Source organism: Larimichthys crocea, chromosome XVII (genome assembly GCF_000972845.2).
Source record: "Larimichthys crocea isolate SSNF chromosome XVII, L_crocea_2.0, whole genome shotgun sequence".
Taxonomy (NCBI): Eukaryota; Metazoa; Chordata; class Actinopteri; family Sciaenidae; genus Larimichthys; species Larimichthys crocea.
The window spans coordinates 2912343-2930161 of NC_040027.1; the positions used below are offsets into that span (position 1 = coordinate 2912343).

The 17819-nt window shown below is 41.2% G+C and overlaps 2 protein-coding genes across 3 annotated transcripts in view; one reads left to right on the forward strand and one right to left on the reverse strand.

Moving 5' to 3' along the window:
• ddah1 (dimethylarginine dimethylaminohydrolase 1) overlaps positions 1 to 11562 on the reverse strand; it is a 71476-nt gene extending 59914 nt beyond the window's left edge. The window contains exon 1 of one of the 2 annotated variants that reach the window (XM_010730954.3): positions 11256 to 11562. Coding sequence is in view for 1 of the 2 variants with exons in the window: in XM_010730953.3 (XP_010729255.1) it covers positions 5192 to 5485 (294 nt within the window). In the remaining variant the exon portion in view is untranslated. Of the gene's footprint in view, positions 1 to 5191; positions 5792 to 11255 lie in introns of those variants that run through there. The other variant, XM_010730953.3, reaches the window with a different exon arrangement.
• A 1111-nt stretch (positions 11563 to 12673) lies between these two features.
• Positions 12674 to 15464, forward strand: ccn1 (cellular communication network factor 1). The gene is made up of 5 exons (XM_010730957.3): positions 12674 to 12926; positions 13117 to 13342; positions 13670 to 14014; positions 14124 to 14326; positions 14445 to 15464. Exons 1-5 carry the CDS (start codon positions 12879 to 12881, stop codon positions 14745 to 14747), a joined length of 1125 nt encoding a protein of 374 aa, XP_010729259.2. The 5' UTR covers positions 12674 to 12878; the 3' UTR covers positions 14748 to 15464.
• The last annotated feature ends 2355 nt before the right edge of the window (positions 15465 to 17819 follow it).

Sequence of the window (17819 nt, forward strand, 5' to 3'; positions counted from 1 at the left end):
TCCACAGTGCTGACCAGACAGGATGTTTACAGATGAAGCGACACATCTTTCACAAACGACTTTAACATTTTCCAGTGAGTTCTGACCCTGCTTTTCAAAACATCTGGCTATTGACAGTTACATGTAGGGAAGTGCTTTACTAAAAATGTGTCTTTATCAATACTAGGATGCAAAACAACCATCAGTTAACCCTGACTGGACCAACATATATTTATTTATTTCACTGCCATCCACAGAGTATATAATATAATATTCAAAGGCACCACATTTAAACCAAACCTTCCCGACAAACCTTTCTGAGGGAAGTACACAGCTTGACTGTATCTTATAATTGGAGCTGTATTATCCTGGTGAAGACATGCTCAGACCAAGAGAGAGCTACAGCAGCCTCCCTTCCTGCAGCTTGGATCTTGACTTGGGAAAGGGAGAGAATTGAATTTGTAATTAAATAGCTCTGCACTAGAGTCACTGGTAAGGCTGAGCTGCAAAAACGTTGCACCTTAAACATCTCTAATCTTTGAGTCCTAGGATACCCTTTTCCCCTTGCACACATAAAGGTGTAGACCAGCACCTGAACTCCTTTACCTAAGTTGGTGGTGAAAAACTATCAAAAAAGTATGTAAGCAAGCAAAAACATGTTGGTTTTGATTGGCACAAGGAGTGCCAGCAGTTCAAAACTTGCATCAGAGCATATACAGAGGGGAGTGACGACACTCTGCAACAAGTCTTCAACAAGTGTAACAATAAACTTTACTGTGAACTCATCTACATCAGATCTGAAGTACTCTAACTTCCTTCCTGTCAGACATAAATATCTGAGGACATTTTAATTAGAACATTAACTGGCTGCTTGATCTCTTCTTTAAAATTATGGACAAACTATTTAGACAGTGAAGGTTACAGGAAGGAATGTTTGGCAACATCTTCTACTCTGCAACCAATGATTAAGGTCAGGAGGGTTGACAGAGGAACTCAAATGTTGTCAGCAGGGAGTATTTTATGCATGCAGGATAGATCCCATTGAGATTCTTTTTTTGGTTGTAGGACCATCTCGTGAGAGTCTTTAAGGTACAAGAGGTCAATGCCTCACACAAACGATTCAACACCTTAAGATCTCTGTTGGTACGCACTAAAATGCCACCTCAAAAGACTGGATGATGTATGACATTATCTGCACCAGCTGTGAATATTAAATAAATGACAAGGACCCCTGGAAAAAGACTCAACGCAGAATGGAAACACACATCATCTGTGAGCTAGACCAAAACTTTTAAAGACATTCAGAAAGTCGACTTATATTTATTATACTCTGTCCGGTCATCACATTGCTCAAGGTGACTGTGTACAACAAGCATACTGTTGTATGCTGTCAAATTAAAAACACAACTATATTTATGAGCCTTGGGGTAATGAAAGACATTTAAAGCTCATCGCAGTGTTTAAGAAATGCACTCCTGTTGTCCTCATCTCAACACAAAGAAACTAGAGCTAAATAAAATAACAGCAGGTCTGATTTGTTCATTAAGATTCCTAAATGCATTCACAATAAGCAAGAAAGTAAAGGTTGTCTGACAATCTGGAGCTCTGCCTTCAGCTTGCTGAACAATTTCATCTTATTAGACTAATGTTTAGTTTTATGGAGTAATTAACTTTGGCTCTTGTTGGAGTGTTTTTAGACAATGCTGCAGTCTGGCGTGAACAATCATGTAGTCCATTTAGATGTGCATTTCCCTTAATAATAAAGCTTTTAAGCCCCAGCCTAATGGATAAGATTCCTGCAACCTTGAAGAAACTTATTCCATTCCATATTGACTTACAGAGTTGAACAATAATGAACTCGACAATGCATACAATCAGTTACAAAAAGTAATGGCATCGTCCTTCAAAAGGTAGAGAGGAGAATGATCAAACTGTGTGAAACAGCTAGCTGATCTACACTGTAGTGACTCTACAAGAGGGTTAAAAGAACAGAAGAAAGAGGAATTCACAGCAGATCTGATGGATGAAGCCAATAGACCCAAAGAAAAAGCATTTAAAGCAGACCAAAGTGATAAAAAATAACAAGTTATTCCTCCCAACATAGATAAGAACACCCCTGAATTCCCACATCAATTCTCCTGATGCATTGCACACCTGCACTCCACAGTATCAGATCCAAAGAGTTTAAACACTAGTTTAACCTTTTGCCCCCCCCCCCCCCGCCAGCCAATAAGAAACTGGAGTCCACCTAACAACACATCTAACTATCCTGACTAATGATGAACTGACCTAAATTTATTATTGTCTTCACAGATAATCAGTGACTTGCACACTACCGTGCATTGATGTCTGCATGACTCTAAAATGACAACCAGTGACAAGGCTTTTCTTCTAAACACAACTAAGACCAACTTGCCTCGTACATCTTGGCAGTGAATTGGCAACAACAAATGGACGACTGAGAGAGAATCGAGAAGAGAAAATAGACAGAGCCCTGGCCAAACATGCAGTAGGTTGAAAAGCCATTCCCTCAGTCACTCATTAATCTTTTTTTTTTCTTTCTTTCTTTTTTAAAGATATTTTTTGGCTTTTTATTTGACAGAGACAGCTTGAAGAGTGGCAGGAATGTGGGGAGAGGGAGATGGGGAATGACATGCGGGAAAGAGCCACAGGTCGGATTCGAACCCTGGGCCGCAGCGGCAAGGACTGAACATTTTGTACATGGGGCTCATACTCTACCAACTGAGCTAAACAACACCCCACTCATTAATCTTTTTAGGCTACAAAAACAGACTCATCAAACTGAAGTCACCAGGGATGTATGTTGATTCTTGAGAATAAAGCTTGATTCTCCTGACTCAGTCTAACACTGAACTCGTAACACAGCATTAAGATGTAGCGGGGTGGTGGAGCCTCATCTACATTTAAGGCTGTTGAAACATAAGCGTATTATTATGTGATGAAAACCAACCCTCACCATTCAATCACCGGTGAATAGGAGATGGTAATTATTTCAACACAGCATGTCTGGCAGAACCGTCAAACGTGACGGTATAATTGTAACTGACCGAGCAAACACAGGCAAGAAAAATCACTCATCATGAATACAGGAAGTGATTGATCACATAATTGCAGTTCACTTCCACCTCCATATGCAGAAGGATTTATTCTCAAGAGGGCTGATAAAAAGACAAAAAAAATGCTGTTTAAGAACACGTCTCCTGTCTCCAGAAGATGAACCTAATAATTTCAAAACCATCTGTTCGTAGGTGATTAATGAGGCCGCACTCACACACTGTACGTGCATGCACTATTTTTAAACTCACAATAACATTATTACAACCATGATACAGTAATTATCCCATGATACGTTTTACACCACAGATTTCCAGGCCAACAACCTGACAGGTGAGATAAATGTTCCTTTATTACTGATAGCTGCACCTTATCTGTTGCCATGGCAGCTTTTATAAACAACAGCAGGCTTGACAAGTGAATGTCAGACAGTCGAAACTCTGAGAAACGTGTATAATAGCTCGGACACACATCTCGTACTTCTTGCGTAGGACCAATATCTCAGGTTATCTAGCTCAAACAACTTGCGTAGGACCAATATCTCAGGTTATCTAGCTCAAACAACTCCATTCAGTGTGTTAAGAGCAACACCTTTAGAATGGTTACAGCCTTGAATTACATATAAAAAAGGCACAAATGAAACATAAATTATAGTACTGATGACCATCATTAACAGCAAAATTACTGTCTCTCTTCAATCACCACCAAACTGCCAAATAACCCCAAATGTGGAACGAATGCAATTCTGTTGATTGTTCACAGCGCATTCAGCAGGCCAGCACTTTAACTCACACAATAATAATGAAATCACTCAATTATTCTGCCTGGGACAATAATTGGTCATGCATTTATTGGGATCCATCTGTGCTTTTTACAGTCCTGTTTCTGCAAACATATTATTTATGCTGTTGCACCCCAGATGTTGCCAATTTCTCATTCATCACAGCTGACATCTCCCATGAGCATATATTGGCAAGAAACCAAACCAATGATATCTCTGTATGAAATATGAAACATTTCACAATTTAAATGTGAGAAGGGGTTCTGGCAGGGTGCTAATGACATGTGCACACGTGCATGCAAATGTAACCTGCACTATGCTGTGCATGAATGTAATGTGGTGGCTGAAGGTAGAAGCTTTTCAATCAATATCCCTGCTGCCAGTGACGCTGGGGCCCATTAGCGCCAGTGATCCAAATAAAGTGACTCTGATGTGAAATGACAGGGGCTTTCACAGAAGCCCTCCGACCGTTTCCTTCTTTGTCATTCTCTCGTTCTCATACACACACACACACACACCCTACATTGCAGCTACCCTCACTAGGCAACCAAACACACTCATACTGTTGTTTTGTCTCCAAAAAATGTCTTGATTCATTCATTTCTGCAGTCATAAAGCCTCTCAGTTCCTACAATAGAAGTCTATATTTTTTAGGTCATGCTCCTAATCCAGACAAAAGCTGTCTGAGTTATGAATTAAGACCTTTTAAGGTGCTTTGAATGTATTCCATAAATTATATTGACAACATACATATATTATGAAGTGAGAACTGACCATAAATAGTCCATATATTACCAAGAAACCTACCCTGTAAAGAATAAAACATGCAAAAAAAAATGTCTGTTGCCTTGATATCAAATTGTGGAGCACATGCACATATTGTATAAAAAAAATGCATGGTCGTCTTTAAAATGGGCGTCGCCTTATAACCTAATCACCATATCCCTTTGTAAAAGCTGGTGCACAGTGTGGTTAACATGTAATATCCATATTACATAGTTGGTGATGTGTGCAGCTTTCACATATGGAGGCATCGTGCAGGGTAAAACCTCAAAAAACTTCAGTTTCACACATATTTGCAGAAGATTTAATCTGGCGTCACACAGCTGGAGTAAACGTTAATTGAGTTAATTATAAAGAGACTTTGAGGGGAAAAATACACATAATTTCTGCTAATAACAGACTGACACATGGATCAGCCACCTTATCACCACAGCATGCCTACCTGCAGACTATTAATGCATGCAAAGTGAGCACAAGAAGCAGACGTGGGGGTGGAGGATGCCTCCCTCTCCACTTTCACATAAAACTTTTTTTTATTTTCGACTTATCGAACATATGGTCACACTTCCCTACCTCTCTCCTCCTGCTCTCTGCCCCGGGTCTGGTAATGAGCGCCGTGTCACCGCAGACTACGGCCGCGTCCTCCACGAACACGCAGTCCGGGAGCGACTCGTCCGCGGGGAGCTCGACCACCTCCAGCCCGAGCTTCGTCTTCAGGACCTCGACGTACGATTCGTGCTCCCTATGCGCGGCGGCCAGGTCCACCTCCACCGGGCTGCTCCGAAGCGCTTCTTTGGCCAGGGATGCGGGGATTCCCCGGACGACAGCGTGGGTATAGTGACCAAAGCCTGCCATTAAACCAGCCATGTTTTGCTTTGCCTTTCACTTGGCACGCTCAAACCTGAAAAACACCCTAACAGACAACTGAGCGAATGAATGAAAGAAACTGCTATCAGTTACCCCGACGCTGCCTGGCTTGCTTATTTGTTCCCTGTTAGTTTGTTGGGTGTGTACTCTTTATTTACAGTAGCCTGCTACAAACAGTGTCAGTCAGCCCTGCTCCAGTCTCCGGGCAAGCGACGGCGCTTCAGTGACGCGCACCGATCATCACGTGTAACCCCCGAGTCAGCCGTCAGCGAGGCGTTCAGCCCAACAAGTGACAGTGGAGCTGAACCTCAGGCTCAATCAATTTCACACTGAATCAACAAAGCACATGCTGCAAGTCAAACTGTGTCATGCGTTCAAAGTCTCTTTGCCAAAGAAAAACAACAGAATGTCAATTTTATTCCTCCATGTAACTTATAGGAATATTTATAGAAATCAACCAGACTGAAAATAAAAATAAAAATCCACCAACAGAAAATTAATCTGCAACTTTTTAAATCATTGTTTATCATTTTTCAAGTAAAAATGCAATGTTCCACTTTACCAGTTTTCAAGATTGGCTACTTTTCTTGGTCTTATGTGATGCTACACTGGAAATCTGTGGGTTTTGGAATTTTAAGACAATATGGCTTCAGGACACTGTGATGATCATTGTTTTCACCATTTTCTGCTTCTTTAATATATCAAACAATTAGTCAACAATCAACAAAAATGTTAATTGTAGCCCTAGAAACATTAGTGATTGTGATTTATATATAGACTAATGCTTCTCCAGATGACTGAGGTGCATAATAGTGAGAGAGTTATGAATCATACTTTCTGCGACACATTAAGATGAGTCTACCAGAACAAAAATCATTTAAGAAGACATGAGGAGAATATAATTTTAAAAATGTCAGATGCAACAGCAGTGTTAACGGTTGTGTTGGCATGTGGATGTGGATCATTCCTACACCTTCTGATCAGGTGAAAAGAACATATTTTGTCATATTTTGAACATTATTTTGTTTTACTTGTAATTATATTTACTGGTTGACTGAAAAAGGCAATAATTAAAAATAGCTGGAAAACTCTTTTTAAGTTAAAATTAAGTTATATATTTGTAATGGGTTTCTCGGAATAAAAAGTCCAAAAAATGTGAGAAATGGATGACCTTCACTGCAAACAACAAGGATGTTGATATATATGGATCTCCATAAAGACTAAGAAATATGTACCATACTTTGTTTCAGCTTTCAAGAGCACATTTCTATTCTCGAACCAGAGAATTTGGAGACATGTGTAACTGCTTCACTCTTGGCAGACTTTGCAATAATGTACACAAACTTCAAGGGCAAGGAGTATCCAGTATATCAAGGAGGATCTCAGCTTATCCTGCAGTGTGAGAAACGTAAGGCAAGACGAGTGTGAAAGGAAGAGCAGGGTTGGTAAGTGGGAGGAGGAAAGGGGGGGGGATTGTATTCCCTATGGTGCCATCTAAGGAAGGTTCTGGGCCCGGTGAAGCTGTCTGAATGGATGGAATGTTTCTTCAGACGTCCCAGAAGCACATTCTTCCACCGCGGGACCTCAGTTTGTCTTTTCTTGTTCCAAATTCACTCAATTATCCCCGACTGCTCTAAACATTCCAGGACATTCCAGGAACCCCACATTCCTTTTTCCACTCCAGCCAGGATCACCAACCACCACCACCCTCCACCCGACACTAACACCTGCCCCCACCCAAAGTTCTCCTTTTTTCCCCCTTCATCATTCCTCATCATGGATGGACGTGGTCCAAGAAAAGACCCTCTCTTTCTCTTTGCTCTCCATGCTGAGGAATTTGGGCTACTTTAGATGAAGGAAAACCCTCATATTTTCGGCACACCTGGCTGGTACACTGTGCAGCTATAAAAGAAATGAGTGAAAGCAGACACGATCCACCAGCTGTGGATGAAGCGGCACAAGAAGCAGCACCTCTTATTTGTCTGGTATGATTGGAGTCATGATGAGATCCTGGACGTCTAAAGTGTCACAGACATGCTTGATTACACAGGTGCACAGAGCATATTTAATCTGAAGCAGCGGCACATTTATGAGTTCAATTCCGACAGAAAACAAAGTGATGAAATGACATGAGATGAAATGATAAAACTGATTGAGCAGCTACAATTGGGTCTGATACGAGGTGGACAGGATATGTTTTATTTAGAGAATGCAGTGACATTTATCATCATGTACTATTGTTCAAGACTAGTGGCTTAGCTAATTAGGTTCACTTAGGTCCAAAACTGAGTGAAAGCTAACTTTTAAAAGGACCTTGGAGCTATCAAAAGCCTTCTGAGTAATGCCTTATAAGGCAATCACGTAGAAAACATTAAAATAAATACTGATTCAAGAGGAATGGATGAACTTAGGATGGATCAAACAGCATCCTGTGAGGAACTACTGGCTGCTACAACATGAGCTATGGGTGTGGTTTAATACTAGGTGTGTATGACGATGTGTACGAGAACTGATTGTTTGCTTAAAGACAGCAATAGAAGCTGCTAAACAGGTTAGCATAGATACTGCCAGCATCAGTTATATCAGAACTGGAGAGTATTTCTTCATTGAAACGGGGAAAGAACAGCACTGACCACTGTTTTCTCGATGGAAAATATGTTTTTACTCTTTTTTTCCTGATTGGCTTTGTTAAAAGTTTTACTATGTTATATCAACAACTTCCCAGATGGTTCCATGTAACAAACTGACAGGCTAGGGAAAACAGTTACTGAGAGACAGACTAACACGTCATGTTTTTCAGGAGATTTGCTGACAGTAAGGAATTGTAAAATATCTCCATTGTTATCTCTTATGAACTGTACTTACAGGAAGGATCTTAAACTAGACAAAGCAGGCTGAGGGAAATTGGGCATACCAAAAAAAAAAAGCAAATTAAAATGCTTCATCACTTTATAACTGCTGGAACGTACTGAGCTTCACAGATTGATGATATTCTGTCAGAGTATCAGTAAGAGAATTTCGCCTTGAAAATATCTTGGTTATAATTAATTAAGACTAAAATGGCAGACATGTTTCCACATAATTATAGCTGGTAATTACATTTTTAACAAAGGAGGTCTCTTTTGTCATTTTTTGACAGAGCCATAGATTCCTCTGATTTTTATGGTGGAGCCATTTTCATTAAGATTCCTGTGTTCTCCTCTTATGCTGCATCACATCACATTTATAAACCTTTGGCCAATTTATATCACATCTAGAAACCGGGTCTGTTTGAGAACAAAATGCGACATTGTGGCGTATTTTAACAGCCTCTTACATATCACCAGTCAACAAACTGTATTGCCTCTTATTAGCTGACTGGAGTCCATCTAAAAAATATACAGTATAAAGTCTGATGTTAAGTAGAGACAAAAAAATTACACAACAAGTCTGCTATACAGTTACCATCACCATTTCCTTTTCTTTCCTCCGCTGTTGAAGCTCTTCTTCACATACTGAATTCAAGATGTGCTGAGAGACTCACAATCTCTACCTTACACAGCATGTGTGTGCTTTAAAGTGGTCAAATAATGTGGTCAACGCAAAATGAATGTTATTTTCTTGTTTTTGCCAATGCACAAATACTTTTACTTTGCTTGCTTCGGGATATAACTTCTTCACTGGCAGTGGCATGTTAAGTAGAATCTTATTTAATGCACTTTGCTAAAACTTGACATTGCAGCAGATGTTTCAAATGTTACATATTACAACATATTTCCCTGCACAAGTATGCAAAACATACTTCCTCCCTCAAGGCCTTTCTGTTTAATTTTGTCAAGATAACAAATACGGAAAGGCATCAATCAAGCCAGAGCTGCAACTTTTTTCATTTTTAAGGAATCATCAACAATCACAAAAGTTACATAAACAAATCCAAGAAAATAAGAGAGTTATTGGCCACCCCACAGCCTTTTTAGTTTCATATTTCTTCAGAACTTGACTGAGTATCTTAATCGTTGGCCTCATCTCTGCCCCTCTACACATGAGAATGACCCATAACTCAGCAGGCTTCCTGTTGCTCCATGAGCTGACAGAGAAAGGAAGTGTTGCTAGTACACACTGCATACCAGTTATGACATTTATCTTGAATACAGTACAATGGAATGTGTTGTTTAAACATGCCGGGCTGTCCCGTCCTGTTCCATTTGTCACTTAGACATAAACGGGGAGGCTGAGGGCTGCACGCCACAGACTTCCTGAGAACCAAATCTGTTTCTTCGACTGTGAGTGCTCCTGGTGGGATCTGACAATGGGTTTGCATTACATTGAGCACACAATCTCTCAACCTTTGGTGAACAGTAAAATCACTTAAGCATCCCAGCCGTATGCTGTAGAGCTGCTCACATAACCATGTTACAGAGCTATGAGAACATCCCAGTGATTAGTTCTTGTAAAGGAAAAGGGTAATGGAGGTGGAGAAGGAAGTGTGTATACTGTGTGTGTGTGTGTGTGTGTGTGTGTAATGAAGGTTCTCGGACAGCTTTAGTGGAAACTATTATGCCAGGCCAATTGCAACACGGAGACACATGTCCAGCTTTTGGAATATTTCCTAAACTGAATGGGTAATTAAGGAATGAGGATTACTGTAATGTTATTCTCCATTGACGTACAATGACAACACTGTTTCCTACCGCCATAACACATGGACGGATGCACGAATGCAGCCATACGCACGCATGTAGACTCACACAGTTAGTCAAACAAAACATGACATAAGAGCAGAAATGTTGGCGACATTAAAGGGATATTCCATCAATTCAGTACTGCACTTCAACAAAGTAAGGAGACTTGTGAGAGACATTAAAGAAAATATTATCGAAATCCTGACTTTCAGTGCTATTTAGTGCTCCTACATTGCCCATAATGCAACAAACTCCACATACAGACGTCCTGTTAAAAATATATATCATGGCTCCAAACCCAAACTGAGATGATGACATTATCAGGATAATATTTATAAAGCTCTCTCCAGAGCCATAGAAGACATTTTACAGCTGTTTTCACAGGCTGAGTTGTACACATCATGATAAGTAACCGGATGTTGATGTCTAAAATCAACGCAGTGCCCCTTATATTAAAAATAATTGGACATTTACAGCACATGGAGATATTGACACATTCATTAGCATAATACAGCTTGGATACACACACCAGAACGCATTGCACATGTGCTCACACAGACACACCCCCTATCCAAATATAGGCTCCACACACCTCCAGTCCAAATCTTGAAAGACACACACACACTTACACACATATGCGTGCACACACTCACACACACACTCACTCACTCACTCACTCAGTCACTTACACACACACACACACACACACACACACACACACACACACACGTTTTTTCACAATATAATCATATGAATATCATATTTGAAGTATGCAGTGATTACTTATATTTGGACATTGGATATTTTTGGATAAAAAAAAAAACATGTCATCCACAAATAAGTCCACCTACAGTTACTTTAGGTTTAAAAAAGCGCCAGTGTCCAGTGTCATCCTGTCTACATCGGGTACGAAGCGACCCGCAAAAAAAAATCACTATCAGCAGTTATTTACTTTTGAGGATTTAGAATACATACTAGCTGTTATGACTCATATTCATATACCGACAGCACGATGATGATTCAGGGTTTTGCAAAGAAAAGCTGATTCATAAGTTATGAAAGTCAAAGTCCGCAAAATAAACTGAAAAACAAAAGAAGTACAAACTCACCGGAGAAGCTCTCCAGCCTCCAGTCTGCCTCAGTGCTGCTGTCTCAGTATATCGTCATGTTAAAACTACACATGAGGCTACAGGGGAGAGAGAAGTGAAATGTCCGATCCTTATAAACACAAATAAACACTCTGCCCTCATGCAAAATGTCCTCTTTGGAATCTGCCAGCCGTTCATGGTAATAATAATGGTTTTATGTTGCGTCTTTACGCACATCGTTTCCATCTGGTTAAAGTTTTCATCAATCGAAATAATTTGAAAACTTCGGTGGAAGGGACTTATTGAGACCCCTGATGTAAAAAAAAAAGAAAAAAAAGAAAAGAAAAAAAAGAAAAGAAAAGAAAAAAAAATAGAGACAAAGACTAAGTATTTGTCTCCCCCCACCAACACCACAACATCTCTTGTTGAAAATTGGATCTCTTTACCTACAACGGGACCCACTCCCCCCACCCGAAACGTGATGGATAGATTGCGTGAAAAGTCAAATTGCCTCAAGGAATGAATGCAAAAGGAATTTCCCTGCATGAAGAACATATTTAACAAGCCTTTAAGCTGTCAGGAATGCTTTGTGGTCTCCTGGCCAAAGGAAGAAAAATATGTTAATAATGTAGGCTACTGCCATACCAAATATGGCAATATTGTTACGTCTGAGCTCTGGTGCGCATCTGGAAACGCTTAGCTCTGAATAAAAGGCACTGGAAAGCCAGAAATAGACGCTGTTAAACGTATTTCTGCCCACACCTTTAGACTCACAGAGAAAAACTACAGCTATTTAAAAACGTGGCCACCGCAACATGCTTTTAAAAGAATATTTAACAAATTGCTTCAATAAGCAAAAGCATCGCTGACACAAAAATGGTCCAATAAGCATGAGAACACACTATAACGGATACTTGAATGATCTTATTATACTTTTCTACCCCTTACACCATCAGGATATTCTCTGGCACTGTTTTATGGTATCTGAAATCACATAATCACAGTTGCAAGCACTTAATATCTAATGATCTTTTTTTAACTCATGCGTGCGTAAAACGTGAAAAGAGGCTGAAAATCACCCCTGAATTATCTTGTTACGTGGAAAAAAGTTTGAATAAGGCATCCAAAGTCTACTACTTATACAGAAAAGTCTGAACTCGAGGTGATAGATGTGAGAAGTGAGAAGCGAGCAGAGGAAGAAAATGAAAGGGGGGATAAACAAGAAGGGGAAAAATGTGAGACGGAAAAGTGTGTTCAGATGGGATCCAGGGGGGAAAAATCCATTTGAGAAAGAAAAAAAGAGAAAGGTTTAGACAGGGTGGAGCTTAGGTCTTGGACGGAAAATGCGCCGAGAAACATTCCTGACATAGTTTGGGAACAGTTCAGCAGGCAGCCCAGAACGACGTCAGCTTCCCACTATGGTATAAAAGTGAGGAGGTGGCCGGACCTCTGCAGACTGCAACCGCTTTACCGAGAGCTACTCTAAAGGAGCCTCTAACACTAGAGACTACCAGCAAACAAATCAAGAGACAGACGACTGAGTGAGGGAATATCTAAGGACTCCTCCGAAGACAAGACTATACTTTTCATACAACTGGGAACAGGATTCCTCTTGAACACGCAGAAGAAGAAAAAATATCCAAGATGCTGATGCTTACTGTTGTCGTTACCTTCCTTGGAAGCCTGAATTTGGTAAGTTATTTCTCTATTTCAGTCTGACAGAGTTTCAGCAGTTTGAATTTTCTGTATTTTACCCCTAAGGAGATGAACATAATGTTTCGTTTGATTGGATGAAATGTTTCTTAAAGCGTTTGGATATTCAGTGTGGGATGATTTCAAAAGTTTTAGTCTCTAATAGAAGATTTTGTTGTCGACTGTACAGGTCCTCTCCTCCTCCTCCTGCCCCTCCGTGTGTGACTGTCCGCTGGAAATGCCAAAGTGCGCACCCGGCGTGAGCGTCGTCCTTGACGGCTGTGGCTGCTGCAAAGTTTGCGCCAGGCAGCTGAACGAGGATTGCAGCCTGACCGAGCCTTGTGACCACACTAAAGGGCTGGAGTGTAACTTTGGGGCCAGCTTTGCTGCTGCTACTACTCGTGGCATCTGCCGAGGTATGTATAGGCTAAATACCTTCCAGCTCCAGATGTGCATGCTTTTGGATTAGTATAAAGTAGGGTTTTATTAAATAAAGGGGCTTAATTCAGAAGTATGGGAACCTGTGTGATTTCAGCACTGTGGAATGCAGATAGAAGGAAATAGACTAAACCTCAAAGTACAGACAGCCCACTGTGGAGGGAAAAAGAGTCCTCAGGCAGCCTGAAGAATTTCACAGTTTAACTGATCCTTACCTGGCAGCCATGTGATGTCTTCAGCAGACATCTCCGAGCAGAGCAGGAAAGAATAACATTCCTTTCCTCCTGTTTTTTCTCCCGCTGCAGCCAAGTCAGAGGGCAGACCCTGCGAGTACAACAGCAGGATCTACCAGAATGGAGAGAGCTTCCAGCCCAACTGTAAACACCAGTGCACATGCATCGATGGGGCGGTGGGATGTGTCCCGCTGTGCCCACAGGAGCTCTCCCTGCCCAACCTTGGCTGCGCCAACCCCAGACTGGTCAAGGTAGCAGGCCAGTGCTGCGAAGAGTGGGTGTGTGATGATGGCAAGCAGACAGACATCCTGGAGAGGATCTTTGGCAAAGACATGTTGACTGATGAGTTGGAAAGAGATCTCACCAACAGGAACGAGCTCATTTCTATTGTGAAGGGAGGACTCAAGTCTCTAGCTGGTAAGAAATCCTTTCATCCTGGAAATTGTTTTTTCTGGATACATACATAGAAGATCTTAAAATATGTAGGAATCCAAGATGCTAATGTTTTTCATTTATTTCATAACAGCATTCAGGCCACAACCTGAAGTCCACATGTTTGACAGCCAGAAGTGTATCGTCCAAACCACGCCCTGGTCCCAGTGCTCCAAGACCTGTGGAACAGGCATCTCCACCAGAGTCACCAACAACAACAGCGAGTGCAAGCTGGTCAAAGAGACAAGAATCTGTGAAGTGCGACCATGCACCCAGTCACCTTACTCTAGTCTGAAGGTAAGCTTGAGCCACCATGACTGAATGTGATGGAAGCATGCATGATACTGAAAATGACTCACATCTGAATCTGAGTGCACATCTAATCTTCATCTCCTTTTTGTTTATTCCTTTGCAGAAAGGAAAGAAGTGCAGCAGAACCAAGAAGTCCAGCCAACCAGTGAAGTTCACCTACGCTGGTTGCTCCAGCCTGAAGAAGTACAGGCCCAAGTACTGCGGAGCCTGCGTGGACGGCCGCTGCTGCAGCCCCCATGACACCAGAACCATCCGTGTCAAGTTCCGCTGTGAGGACGGCGAGACCTTCAACAAGAACATCATGATGATCGAGTCCTGCAAGTGCACCTACAACTGTCCCCATGCCAACGAAGCCTCCTACCCCTTCTACCGCCTCTCCAATGACATCCACAAGTTCAGAGACTGATTGGTGAAAAACGTCCAAACCCCTTGGCAAGAGAAGGAGATCATCCGCAGTACTGGCAGCCAATGGCAGTCCAGATGAACACAGGGGTGTAAATAGACTACCAATCAACTACCAGCTTCTTGTTGTAACTAGATTCCCAAGGAATTGTGGGCTTACATCATGAGGACTTAATGAAGTGCACTGTTTGCTGTGACTATATCAGCATTCTCAACTAAGAACCGCTTCATATTAATGGAGCATTTGAAGTAGCTTCGTTATGGAGCAAGATGTAATTAATATTTGTACATTTATGTTAGTCGCTGATATCAATTCACTGTGTATATTTTGATCCTTTACATCAGACATGACACAGACTGTAGACTTGTGTGTGTATATGTAGATATGCACATGCGCAACTTCAATTAGCATACCATCCTGTATCTTAAGAACAAGACACCGAAATGTAACCTCTGGACTTGTTTAACAAGTGTGTGGTTTCATTCCTTCCTGACGTGGGCATTATTGTTCATGTTTTGTGGCAGCTATTGAACTCCCTTCATGAAAAAGACAAAGCGAAACATGTCAAAGGATGAATGAATGTTTTTATTATTGTTATTAATATTATTTATCTAAAAATGTAGCTACTTTATTTGGATATTATGTGTCATACTGGAATAAATTGTAAAATGATTTAATTTTATATGCTACAAATAAAACCGATTTATTTATGAAATATGACACTGACTGGGTCGAGTCTGTTCAAACTACTCTGCAGGACACTGCAAGTACAATGCTCACATGCACAGGGCTGGGGGGGGATATTTAGAGTCACTATTCCCAGAGAAATCCTCCTGTTATATCATTCTGTAGACCCAACAGATTCTCAGACAAACACCGAGCAGGGGCAGTCTGTTCTTATATAACACAACCTTGGAGGCTCTTTCTCCTGACTTTCTGTGCTTTGGAATGCCATTCTGCAGCAAGCTAGCTTGCTTTCATTTGATCTGGCTAAGCCATACACTTGACTGATTCTGAGAGGGGGGGGGGATTAAGTCCACAAGTAGCAATGAGTATGGGAGTATGCCAAGAATCTTAAGTGCTGCTCTGAATGGGCTGGGATTAGACACCATGCAAGAAGGACAATGACTATTATTGTATACAATGGATTGTATACAAAGAATGCATTCCTGGCAAAGCTTTTTTTCACACAGTGGAATAGCACTACCAAATTGACCTAATTCATTAGCAGTTGCCTTTAAAAGTGAATTAGCTGCATTGGCCTCTGTTGGCTCTTAAACTGCAGGGGTCTGCTAAACAGTTGTAAACAACCCTGCAAAGTAGGGAGGGCTAAGTCTCCTTTCCAGGTTTCAGTTTAACAGGCATTAAGAAATACTATTATGAGGTAGAAACAAGCAAAGGACAGGAAACAGGGGTAACATAGTTGCTTCTGTGGTCATAGAAACTTCAAATTCAGTTTTCCAGCTACTGAAACAGTGTGTTGCTTCTGTTACAAACACCACTCCACTTCTCCTCTGGTGGTTCCAAAATGTATGCCCAGATTGGTCCTGTAAGTTTTATGACCCCAATCAACATGAAAGCCATGCGATGTAAGATGTATAATTAAAGAAGACAACAAGTATTAGTCTAAAAAGGACAGGTTATTTTTCTTTTTTGAGACACTGGGACTGATGGCAGAGGCTTGCACCTGGTATAAATACCTACAAGTACAGTTTGAAATGGTGTAGTGAGAGCAGAGCTCAGGGGCAACGACAGAGAAGGGTTTCTTTTTTGATCCAGGTAGAGGGAGCGGCTCAGGAATGCAGCAGTGGCTCAGAAAGCAGACATCCTGATGGGCGGCAGATGTTGGAAAATATTTCAGAGCAACATGTTCACTTTAGCTAAGAAGATTTTCCAAATATACACAAACACTCCCAAGTCCTCACTTGTGTCTACAAAAGGCATTTTATCTCCTCAAACAACTATGAAAACTTGTCGATCTAAAACTACATGGCACTCCTTCCCAACTTTCTTGCATAGCTGCTGGAAATAAGTCTTAATTGAGTGTGTTTAATAAGAGGTTGAGCAGGACACATTGCCTTTGATTGAGCTGCATACCGCACAGGATGTGCCCACTGAGGTTTTACAGATTGCTCACATGAAAGGCTTCTGAGGTTTACCTAATCACAAAGATGTGTGGCTGCCCCTTGCAGCCCGGATTTTACAGTCCAAACACTTTCAGGGAGTCCTGTTTTTGCTCCTTCCCTTTCTGTTGCTTCCTAAAGAAGAAAATTTCCATCTCAGGTCCTTCAAAGTCTGGAAAGTGCCATGCAATCAGACTGTCATTTGTCTTGTTAACACAATGCAGCTACCTTGGTTATGTAATGGCACCTGTATGTTATGTGAGCAGTCCTTTTGGTCAGCCATAGCATTCCTTCATAACGCGCAGACAAGCGCAGTGGTGAAGTTCACAATCCCTCAGTCTTAACTGTCTCAGAGAACCCAAAGTTCCCGCTTGTGAGAAAAGAAAAAAAAAAGTGGTGTCCCAGCCAACACAACAGAAACCTGTAAAAACGCTCTCAAACACACAGGCAAACAAGGCTCTCGCACACATGTGCCCCTGCAATTAAATCTCTGAGCGACTACCTCATTCCCTGAACCCAAAATGTGTTTATATGACAAAGACATTAGCATTAAAGCTCCATTAAGCACTACGTAATGCTGTGCAACCAGAAGCTAACAGGATCGAGAGTGGCCATTACAACATGCTGGAAGCTGCTGAGCACTGATGTCAGCTATTTTACAACCCCCTTGTCTATAACCTCAGGTTAATATTCACTGTTATAAGGAACTCAGGGGCAAGAAGCAAGGGGGGTTAGAGGCTGGCCACAAAGTACAAATGCAGAGGCAGCCACTTGTTTTAACAAGCACCATCTGCTGGACAAAATAAGAAAAAGCATTCTGTGTTTGAAATGTATTTAGACTAACTCACCTGATTGCACCTGCACATTTTAATGATTCATTGCTATCATATGTGCAGCAAAAAATGGCAAAACATCTTAATTGTTATATCATCATGTATTTACATATTACATT